Here is a 12106-nt window from a genome sequence, read left to right as displayed (position 1 = left end):
TGGGAAAGCAAGAGACGAAAAGCTGTCTGGCCTTGTAAGGGATAGACAGTATCACGCTGTCCTCTCCTCCCCCTCAAAGGAAAACACTTCCTTGACTTCCTGCCATCACTCAATGAACCGGATGCGACTGTCACTTCTGCAGGAATAGTGCATGCTTTATCCAGGGGAAGAAAATTGTTTATTCTATTTGGTGAGCAAATTACGAAACTGCCATTGGGGTACCCTGGGATATAGGCTACTTTTATAGTCAGAAATGTATTTATAAAAGCACTTAGTATCAAATTATTGGCACCCCTCTGTTGAAGTTATTTCAAGCTGTGCAGAATAAGGACTGGCTTATTTAAGATCCTGGAGGAGAATGGGATGCTGCTCTCTTTTAGTACTATACTTATTTATACCCCACAAATGTGCAGGTTAGAAGTTCACTTTAAAGGGAATTACAGGATAAGGATTTCACACCTTTGCAAGCACTAGGGGTGTAGATACAAGCTGTAATTAATTCTAATCCATTAGTATTTGTTTCCAAAATAAATAAAAAAAAAAAAAACAGTAAAAGGAATTTATTAGGTAATATGTGAAGTTTTACTTCTGAAAAAATTTATTCCCTACAACGTCTGTAGTAAGTCATGCAATTCCTGTGAAATCCATAAATGCCTGTTTAAGGTCTGGAGAAAAACCTGCTTTTAAGTGCAAGAAAGCTCTTCCTGCTTTTCCACTTTATTCGTGCATATTTGATCTGAATCTTAAACAAGAAAACACTGAGGCTTTAATTTATCAAATATAGTTTGAGGTCTAAAGTAAAGGGACTGCAGTGACAATGTTGAATCAAATTTGTGTTTGTCACTTGATACTTCAGAGACCAAGGCTCTACAGCTGTTCCCAGGCTGGTTTCACGATAAGGATATGCCTGCTGCTGTCCCTTTAAAAAAGAAAAAAAGAGAGCTTCCTGTCCTTTTTTTGCTCTCTGTAGGAGTAAAATGCTACCCCTACATGAAATCCCTAAAAATACGTGAAATGAAGGCCAAAAGAAATGTCTTTAATCCTGTACACTGTGCAGAAATATGCTGAACTAATAGCATGAGAATTAACAAAAGAATTTGACTTCCCTGTTGCATAAGTGCTTTCAAGTAATATCATATTTTGAGCAAATTTAGTAAACAATCTGACAGAAGACTATTTAGCAACATGTGTTACATTGCAACAATATCAATGTAAAAAATACTTCTGTTACTTGTTTACATACAGATGCTTAACTTTCCTACCTTAGCTGCGGAGAAATATTTTAATGCCGCTGTGAAATGTTAGGCACCTGGCTGAAATTCAAGTCAGTTGATTCACTGCGTGTTCCATGTTTCCTTGCAAGTGACACGCTACAGAAATAGCAACATACTTGCTTTTTACATGGTTTTGTTAATGCTTCTCTGAAAAGCCCTAATATTTACTGGCACCCCTCTCCAGAGGACTCCATGTAGAGTGCCTGGTCTGCCTAGTTTGTGTGTGCAAGTGCTGCATGCCAAGCGGCAGGTGAAGGGGAAGGCATCCAGCCCCAAGTGTGCTGTTTCTGGGAAACAACAAAGCTGGTACATGGGGAGAAGAAGTCAAAATAAGCCTCATGTCTTATCAGCCATTATCAGCACCTTTTTCTAAGCGCTGCATAAAATAGCAATGCCATCCCATATACATTAGTGTAGAATGCAGTGGTGACCAACAAAGACTGACAAAAGTTGTGTCAGACAGAGAAAGCCAACAGTGTCTTGATATAGCTCAAGTGGGCCAGCTTCAGAGAGCTTTTCTGCCTGGGTTTTTTTGTGTGGTTTTGGGCTTGTTTTTTTTTTCTAGCAATGTGCTAGAACTGCTCAGTGCTGTTAACAGCAGCTCTGAATGACAAATCAGTTTCCAGGAGGATTAGCAGGTCACCTTCTTACATGGAAGGAGCAGTCCTTCAGTGGAAGCTTGGATCATACCCAAATACTCATTGGTTTTGGATAATGTTTTCTGGATATGAGTAAATCTTATTGCATTTATGAGAACTTCTTGTCCTGAAAACCAGCAAAACCCACAACTTTACATAGGTAAATGATAATTTTAAACCTAGTCATGAGGTTTGAGGTTTTAGCATAGAAGCCTTCATCATATTTAGACATTTTCCTAGGAAACTTGAGCTGCATCTTCAAGTTTGTTAATTTTTAAGAATAATGTGGTATATCTCATTTGTAACTGTGTCCCCTGAATTAACAGAACCCTGTAGCAGGACGTTCTTGAAAGCATTATTGATGAAAAGGCAGCAGGAATTAGATAAATTCTGACCCAAAAAAAGAACTGGTTTACATATCGGTGTGTAGCAGCTTCCTTTTTTTTTAACAAGGAAATGCTCCCTGTCTGCTACCACTAGAGAAATATCTGCCCTTAAGTGGCGTCCATAAATGCATTGTGGTGTATGTAATACTCCTTCTGGAGTTCAGCAGTTTTGAGTGCATTTGCACTTTATTCAGTAAATATGACCTTTAATGGAACCATGCATAGATTAGGCTTTGCAAAGATTACGTTCCTAGCTGCTGTTTTTTTATGATTGTAATTAAAATCCACATGAGTTGTTGCTTGAATTTTTATCATGCTAACAGCAACTGTTTTACCGTGCTAGTTGGTTAACTGTTTTCTAAAATAAAAGGTGGGGGGAAGTATGGATGTATTTCTCTGTTCAGACCTGTGTAGAAGCCAGGCATTCAACATTATTAATGAAAGCTCTGAAACAAAAAGCTAGGACACACAAACATTACTAAGTATCCATAACAATGGGAGCTTGCTAGGTTTACTGCTGAAGAAGTGAAATGCACGAGTGATCCAGTGACAACTGTTTTGTAATACCCATATATTGTTTTTAAAAGGACCAAAAGACTCATTGTGGATGTGATACGAACACAACCAGGGGATACGCTCTTAGAGATATTAGAAACACCGGCCACCGCACAGCAGGTAAGTGCTATGTTGTGCCTGAATAGTGAAGAAATTGCTTGCTTTACTACAGCTACTTGAAAGCCTCGCAGATCTCCCACAGCTTTCTCTGCTCCTTAATAACAATGTTGCAGATTTTGTCCTATTCAGATCTAGAGCCTTCAAAATGTGAGACTTGCAGATTTTCTTCTACTGGATAATTAGTAACAGCTTCAAAGGAAAAGAAAAATTGTATCTTGCTGTCATTTAGCACAGTGATAATATTCCCTTTAACTTTTCTTTATAAACAGTGTCTTTTGTATCCAATGTTATAACACAATCAAATAGCCTGAGGTTAATACTTCTGCTTGATTCTTTTTTTTTCTTCATGTACTCCAGTGTCTTAACTCAAGCTCCCTGACACCTAGTTTATTTGCTTAAGCAATAAAAGCAAACATCTGCCTGGGTAGCTACTGTTATCCTTGGTGTGGGAACTGAGTAGGAAGAGCTTCCAGTTAAAGACTTCTGTGTAGACACTGACACACAAAGTTAATCTCAATAACGTGCAATTTTAGCTTAGCTTGTGCATTTATGCAGTGGACACCTGTGAGATTTGGGCCATCGTTTCACAACTAAGTGAAGCCATTGACTTGTCTGTCTGATTTTAGTCATGCTTTGATTAACTGAAACATATGTGTAGGTGTTGTGATACTTAAGGTATGTCAAAAGGCATAGTAAATGAAGCAATTTCAGACCATGTGGTAAGAGGATATAAACAAAGCCATGTGGTAAGAGGACATAAATAAAGTTTGCACCTTGATTTTTGCCAACCTCATTTGAATATTCAATGTGCCTGAATCCTTAACTGTTATAATGAGCTGGAAAATAACTGTTCTGGATTTTTTTTTTTTTCCTACACAGGAATCTGAGCATCTGAAACTTGCAGAAAAACGTGCCATCTTAGATTCCAAAACTCCAGAGAAAATGAAGCACAGTCAGTCTATTTTCGAAGATGGACAGCTACCACTAGAACAAAAGAAAAGGAAAATTCAGAGAAATTTCCGGATGTTGGAACAAGCAGGACTGGTGTCTTCAGCAACTAAGTACCAAGAAATTATAAATGAGATCGCTAAGGTAAATGGAACATGATGTATATCGACAGATTTTAAGCATCTGACCCAAATCCATTCCAGCTAAAGATGTACAACATACATTTTCCTGAGAAACTGCAGGAATTGCATTAAATTGCAGAAATATCCACATAAGAAAACAAATCATCTTTGTCTACTGATAAAATAAGTGAAAGACGGTTCTCTCATGCATAAATACTTGAACTGAATAACATACCACTGTAGACTCCAGATTATCCATATTTAATACTGATGCTGTTTTAACTTCTTCAGTCCAACGTGTTCCAACATAGCTTTTTGTATCTTAAAAGGAATCAGAATTACACATTAGTGGGTTAATCAATAATTAATGTAGTGCTGATAAAGTCTAAAAAGACTTAATAAAATTCCAAAACATTCTCTGATTGGTATTAACACTGACCTACAGTGGCTCAGCAGGACCCAAGCTAAATAGAGGACCAGCGCAGTGCCCATCCTGTGGCTGATAAAGCACCAGGGCTCTTGTGTACATATAGGCAAATCCTGTTCCAAGTCCACACTGATACTGGCTCTAAGAATCTTAGTGTATTGGATTGTCTTTAATCGCTTATGACTAACATTGGATTACCTTTAATTGCTCATGAGTAATATCAGTTTATCTTTATTCATAAGTAAATTACTCCTAAGACATGAGTGATTTACATACTATCAATATATATTTTTTTTTAAGTTGCAAATACTTTTAAGTATATAAATGAGTGAATTACTCATGTGAGCTAAGTCTGTAAAATAATTATGTAATGTTGCACCTATTCTGAAGTGCCACTTTAAAGCCCTGCTCTGTTCAGGTGTCTGCATCTGCTTCTGCTTGAGACAGAACCATTCTACATATTTATTAAGTGCCACATTCTTTTTTTATTTCTTCTATAAACCCAGACACTTTATTCTGAGACATTAAGGCAACCTAAAAATTGGGATGAGCCTTAGGACTGGAAGATGTTTATATTTATGTTTTTTCAATTACCTTAATTCAACCATTCCCTTAAACCCAAGCTCCAGTTTAGCAGTAGCTAGTTGAAGCCCAAGCTCTCTCACCAGAAACTAGATGTGAGAAAGCTTCCATTTATAGCATGAAGACAACATATTCCTTGTGACTGCTGTGTCTGTCATGACCTGGAGACCACCACAGAGTTGAAGATACTACCGCCACTTGTATACATGAGTAGCAATGTGATCGCTGTCTTCTGTACATTCACATGAACTGTAGTACTTACTATTTGTACTATGCTTATGAAAACTAATATGGCAGTTCATACTTCGTGCTTTCTCTGATTAATTAGGTCAGGTTGTGTAATTACAGATTTGAATGGCAGTAAGCTGATACTTTTTATAATATCAAATTAACAAACTAATTACATTAACGGATTTATTTAGGATATCCGGAATCAAAGAAGATACAGACATCATCGAAAAGCTGAATTGGTGAAACTCCAGCAGACTTTGAATGCACTTAACTCCAAGACAGCATTTTATGAAGAACAAATTAATTATTACAACACCTACATAAAAACTTGCTTAGACAACTTAACAAGAAAGTAAGTTGAGTTGTCTTGTCTTCTAGTATTTCAGTGTGTTTTATCAGGTGGGGAAAGCAGGTATAAATCTGTAGTTGAAAGTTTTGATTCTGACAGATTGACAATCCATGGATTAGAAAGTTCATGGAAGTTATCACTGTAACTTGAAAAAGTTACTTCCAAAACCTGGAAAGTAAAGTCTTGCATTTATTTAAAGCTACCTTACAAAAGGAGGCTTGAGATGTATACATGTTTTCAACCAATTTAATTGGTGTTACTTCACAGATCTATTAGCACGCTTTGAAGTCATGCAGATTTTGGAAGTAATTATTGATATTTTTTTTTTCCTTCATTAAAAGGATTGGGTTTTGTCTTTCAAATGGAAAAGGGGGAAATAAATCATAGAATAGTTAGGGTTGCAAAGGACCTTAAGGTCACTGAGTTCCAACTACCCTGCCATAGGCAGGGACACCTCACACTAAACCATGTCACCCAAGGCTCTGTCCAGCCTGGCCTTGAACACCACCAGGAATGGGGAAGCCACAGTTTCTCTGGGCAACCTGGTCCAGTGGCTTACCACCCTTACAGTAAAGAATTTCTTCCTTATATTTAACCTGAACTTCCCCTGTTTAAGTTTGAACCTGTTACCTCTTGTCCTATCACTGCAGTCCTGAATAAAGAGTCCCTCCCTAGCACCCCTATAGGCCCCCTTCAGATACTGGAAGGCTGCTATGAGGTCTCCACGCAGACTTCTCTTCTCCAGGATGAACAGCCCCAACTTTCTCAGCCTATCCTCATATGGGAGGTGCTCCAGTCCCCTGATCATCCTCATGGCCCTCCTCTGGACTTGTTCCAACAGTTCCATGTCCTTTTTATGTTGAGGACACCAGAACTGCACACAATACTCCAAGTGAGGTTTCACAAGAGCAGAGTAGAGGGGCAGGATCACCTCCTTCGACCTGCTGGTCACACTCCTTTTGATGCAGCCCAGGATACGGTTGGCTTTCTGAGCTGTGAGCACACACTGCAGCCGGCTCATGTTTGTTCTCTCATTAACCAACACCCGCAAGTCCTTCTCTGCAGGGCTGCTCTGAATCTCTTCTCTGCCCAACCTGTAGCTGTGCCTGGGATTGCCCCATATGCCTAAATGATCTTACCTTTTGGGTACAATGCAGTTACTTGAGAAGAAGCCCCCATTAGTGCCACTGATATATCAAAATGAGAACACTTTACTGACATGAACAGGAGCTTACCTCACTGATCCAAAAATGAACTCTAATGGCCGATCTTATTTAACACCTATGTCACTGTAAGCTTACAAATTGCTATTTTACAGTGATTGTGGATTCTTTTGGATTGGGGTTACATTTCACAGCAGAGTTTAAACTTTTTAAAAGTGCTAAAAATGTTAATTCAAGATTGCTGTCAAAATGTTTAGACTATTCACTATATGCTAAAAGTCCCTACAATTCTTAGATTTGTTCTGAATGTTAATTCTGTTCATTAATAGGAGTCCAACAAGGCAAAGACTGAAGGAAAGCTAAATATGGCTAGAAGAGCAGTTGAAGTATAAAAGATCTGATAGATAAATTAAAAGCCATTTTCTTGTTCTCTTACCAGAAATTCACGGAGGTCCATTAAAGTAGATGGAAAAGAAGAGGTGAAGGGAAGCAAAAAAGTGAAGCAGACCTCATTAAAGTACACAGCTGCAAGACTGCATGAAAAAGGTGTCATCTTAGAAATTGAAGATCTTCAAACCAACCAGTAAGTGTGGTATAAACAATTCAGAGCATATTCTAATCAACATCTTCTTAAGTGGACTTTGTTAAAAGAAACCTTTGCCATTTCCTATGCCACACCTAAAATTACCTCAGACTTTTATATTCAGAAAATTGATAAAGCCTAACTGTTATAATTCATTTTTTCCCTTGTACCTCACTATATGATTATCTTGGGAAAATATTTAAGTAAGTCTATTTTGGCATTAGTTCTAGACGAAGCCAGTAGGAGTCCGCCAGCATGCTCACTGCTACTGACTGACTTGTTAAGCAGCTGTAGCAGTTATTTCTTTCATTTACTGACCAATCACTTTTATATACTAAGTAAACACCTCATTTTCTGCACTGCCTCTCTATGGCAAGGTGAACAGATGGGGTGGTTTAACATCCATTTTGTATCTACCCATTTTGAGGCCACTGTAGCTAAAACCTTTCTTCCTCTGCACCCTTCCATCTGTCTTCTGCATGGAAAAAAGTTTTCCAGATGCACTTTTTTTTCCAAGTGGGTTTGTCAGACAGAGGATGCCACATGAGGCAGACTGAAACCTAGGGAGAGTGTGTGTGCACCTGCAAGGAGACACTGGGGCACGGCAGAACAAAAATCTGGGTATCGCATTTGTATTCTGTAGACAATTCATCATCTTTGTTCCCTGAACTTCCCACAGTTTTCTCTGCTCTTCCCCTCTCCCACCCAATACAAAAGGGAGAGTTCTGCATTCCATACTATATGTATGCCAGAAAGTCTCCAAGAAGACGTTGCAGGAGGGATGGAGTGGTTCATTTGACATCATTTACACTGCTCATGGCCAAAGTTCTTTTGAGTTCTGTAGGCTTTTTTCTAGAAACTGTGGACTATATAAAACTGGACAGCATACATAATCAATTTTCCTTTTGTTTCAAGGTTTAAGAACGTGATGTTTGATATCACACCTGGAGAAGAAGTGGGTGACTTTGAAATCAAAGCAAAATTCTTGGGGGTTGAGATGGAAAAAGTGCAGCTCCATTTCCAGGTAGAGTTTGAATTTTGTTGATTTGTATATAGTCACAGTTGCTTTAGTTATAAACTATTTCATTTTTTTTTAATATGTATTCATGAATTGTTCAACCAGCACAGAGCAGGAGGTCATTGGGGAATAACTATATGGCCTCTGCAAGATGCTGGGCACGGAGTTAGGTTAATGTTTATATTAGGGCAACTGCATGAAAACAAATGCCACATTAATTCAGTGGCAAGCCCCAAAAGCCATGAGAAAACAAAAATACACAGAAAACAGTATTTCTTCTGGTTCGCTGTTACTGACAGTCTGCAATTTGGGATCTAGAAAGCATGTAATATTTTCTACACCTATCCAGTAGTTGCTGGTAATTCTCTAAATTTTTAAGGACCTGGAGTTTGAGGTGGTTATCACCTGATGAAAATGACCCCATCCTGTTGTTGTAAGGTATGGATTCAAACACAGATTAATGATTTTATTTCTGTCTGATTACAGGATTTGCTTCAGATGCAGTACGAAGGTGTGGCTGTAATGAAAATGTTTGATAAGGCTAAAGTGAATGTGAATTTGCTCATATTCTTGTTGAATAAGAAGTTCTATGGAAAATGAGTGTCTTCAGATATTGTGGTCCGCATTCATCAGTGAGAAGCTTATTCAGTACTTTTTTTTTTTTCCTTTTAAATATTCGTTTGGAGTTTGTCATTGTACATGCTTTAACTTTTAAAAAAAACTAAAACACCAAATGTTCGGAGGAATGTACGCAGTGCCTTTCAGCACTGATAATGAAGCAGAAAAATAGAATATAGATTAAATTAAACAGTTCCAGATTTCATTGGTGTTGGTACTTTCAAATCAAAATATTGTTTCGGATGCTCTGCTGTTGTGGCTGTATGGAATTTAGGGTAGGCAGAAATTGAATTTAGTTGAATATTATAAACCTTTTCCTATCAAAACATTCTAAATGACCTCAGATATATAATATAGTTCTTATTAGACTTTAAGTTTTTACTAAAAGAAATCCTAATTTGTTTCTAGGGGATAGTTTGGACAAATAGTTACATACTAAGCCTATTTCGTGGCAGTTGTCAATTGTAAAGCAAACTTTTGGTGCAATTAAAAAAAAAATTATAGGTAATTATACATTGACAATAACTTCTTACTGTACAAAAATATATTTTGTGATTCATTCCTATTAAATGCACTACTGCCTTGTGTAAAATGACATTTTCTACTTTCACAGCCTTTGGAGTGGCATTGGGGAAATCTGGATAGTGAACATACACTGTTCAGTTTGAAGTATTTGAATACGTAAATTGTGCCTGTCTTCTTCTTTTTTTTTTTTTAATTATTGCAAGAAAATAAATGCAATAAAATCAGTATTTAGATTGGGGTTTTTAATATTCTTTGAAGATTGTTCTATGTAAAATAAACATTGCCTAATTAAACTGGTTTACTTCCTAAATTTCATTTAAAAGAGTCGTTAAAGCAGCAATACAGACCACAGTGAAAGAACTTCCTTCAGTGCTTTTATAAAAATTAATCTAATTAAGCTTGATTGTCCTCACAATACACTTTACAAGAGTTGTTCAGCAGTGAAGACCTCGTGGCCCTTGTGCCACTGAACGTGATGATAATTTTGCTTTGCACAGTAGGTAATGTGATAGATACACGTAAACCAAGAGAAATTATTTTCTGCTTTCACTTTCCTCATGACAAACATTTTAAAAGATGGGCAGTGAGGCATTCTGGAGTGTGTTGTAAAAATAAATAAGACAAATATTAATTCTGAAGGTAGACTAAAACAGTGTAAAGTCAGTGGCAGATACATAAACTATGAGTTTTCAGTGGCTGATATATAGACTACGAGTTTAGGCAGTATACGGACCTCTGGAATTATACAAGCTGAAACAGCTATTACATTTACTAGGGATATCCCTAATCATAGAATAGTTTGGGTTGCAAGAGACCGTAAAGATCATCAAGCTCCAGCCCCTCATTCACTTAAAATAGCTGGATGGAAAGGTGAAAGCTGCACTTCTCTTTCCAAAGGAGAGAAATTAATTGTACTGGAGTATGACTTAAACTCACAATCTTTTGTTTTCCTTTTTATGTGTAACAGACTTAACTAATACCTACGTATTCATGACAAATTCTAGCTGAGCTGGTATGTCTGCACATGTGGGATGCTGATCCTAAGACCAGGCCTTTGAGGTAACGTGTTAAAAGCCTGGTATTTTGCTGGTGAAACATACTGGAGCTCCACAGCCTTTGCAGGAGTCAGTCACTCCTGGATATGCAGTTTTGCATAAGACACTTGACACACTTAGTGACTGCTTAGTTCTAATGTGAACAGCATGTTCCTCAGTCATTTCCTGATACGTATAAACTGAGGAAAGCTTGCGTGGTTCCCAGGTAATGACACATGTGATGCTAGCACACAGTTGGCATGCTAGCACTTGCCTTTTCTCCAGCCCTTTCTTGGGCTTCCTGCTCTTCCCGCGCACATCAAAGTGTAATTTCCATTTAATTTCTTTAAACTCCTTTGGAAGCTTCTTTTCTTAACTAGTTCAATTTAGGGCCTTGTCACTGAACAGTGAATGCTGCTAAACAGGACTGAACACAATGATTCTACCTAAGTGTACCATGCAAATGAGCAAAGTAATTCTGTGCTTACCCACTGCTGTTCTATGCTGCCTACAGCTGATAAATGCAATTTAAAAGAATGGCTTTCTAGAGGCTGCTGTAAGCTCCATTTAGGGTCTTCAAAGTTAGACAGGATGTGATAAAACTAGTTTCATTCATTAAATGGTCTGGAGGAAAGACTTGCATTGCTGGTGCAAAACCTGCAGAAAAAGCCATTACAGCTGAGTGGAGCCTACTTGGCACTTGTTACCATAGGAGATAAAAATGCAACTTTCACTGAAAGAATTGCCTGTATCTCTCAATTTTCACCACTGCTGATTAAGGAAGAGAAAGAAATTATAATAGCCAATAGTCTTACTCTGTTAGCCTCACAGTTTGCATTTTTCTACTGCATGTCTTTAGAGTTGACTTAAGAGTGCCTGTCAGCTAACATAGTTTGCTTTGGGAAGTAACCATTCTGATGGAGCTCTGAAGCTCCAAAACTATCCACAGAATTGCAGAACCTCTTTCTTTGGCCAAGTAGAAACACCATCACAAATAACACCTTTGTTCTGTTTCACTTTGTGCTCATCTGCAAACCTTGTTTGTTTGGGTTTTTTAAAGAATATGGAAGCAACATAACAATCTTCCCTCTAATTCAAACTGATGGCCACATCCGATTTTGAAAAAGTTCATAACTAGACAGACAGCCCTCTTCCTGGGGGGCTTATTTTGCCTCTGAGATAAGATTCTAACCTCATCTAGCAGTAACTACCTACCATGGGCATGCACAGCAGGAAGATGGCTCCTTTCCCAAACAGTGATGCAGTAATGATGTAGCAATCTTGCCAGACAATTATAGGCTCTTTTGGTAGACATAGTGTGTTCAACAGGAACTGAGTTTTGTCCTGTAACAAGCATCTGCCTAAAAAAGCCTACAACAAAACAAAACAAAAACAAACAACAAAAAAACCACCACCAAAAAACATGCTTTGAAAAGGAGCAAAAGGCAGAAGTAAAGAATGGGGTAACTGGTAAAAGCTTTAAAAGTCATGAACTTTTCACCTCCATTACAATCACTTTATATAAGAAAAAGT

The 12106-nt window shown here is 37.8% G+C and overlaps 1 protein-coding gene and 1 long non-coding RNA gene across 5 annotated transcripts in view; one reads left to right on the top strand and one right to left on the bottom strand.

Moving 5' to 3' along the window:
* IQGAP2 (IQ motif containing GTPase activating protein 2) overlaps positions 1-9832 on the top strand; it is a 124990-nt gene extending 115158 nt beyond the window's left edge. For all 4 annotated transcript variants that reach the window (XM_062612366.1, XM_062612364.1, XM_062612365.1 and 1 more), the window contains 6 exons: positions 2886-2973; positions 3853-4065; positions 5475-5635; positions 7235-7378; positions 8294-8402; positions 8883-9832. In XM_062612366.1, the coding sequence (XP_062468350.1) occupies positions 2886-2973; positions 3853-4065; positions 5475-5635; positions 7235-7378; positions 8294-8402; positions 8883-8996 (829 nt within the window). In that variant the 3' untranslated portion in view covers positions 8997-9832. The remainder of the gene's footprint in view (positions 1-2885; positions 2974-3852; positions 4066-5474; positions 5636-7234; positions 7379-8293; positions 8403-8882) is intronic.
* LOC134160439 (uncharacterized) overlaps positions 1-12106 on the bottom strand; it is a 456110-nt gene that overhangs the window by 279262 nt on the left and 164742 nt on the right. The window lies entirely within an intron of this gene.

This window comes from Pezoporus occidentalis, unplaced genomic scaffold (assembly GCF_034315485.1).
Source record: "Pezoporus occidentalis ecotype Australia unplaced genomic scaffold, CSIRO_AGI_Poc_V1 ctg16, whole genome shotgun sequence".
NCBI lineage: Eukaryota > Metazoa > Chordata > Aves > Psittaciformes > Psittacidae > Pezoporus > Pezoporus occidentalis.
This window is presented reverse-complemented; position numbering and strand designations above follow the sequence as displayed.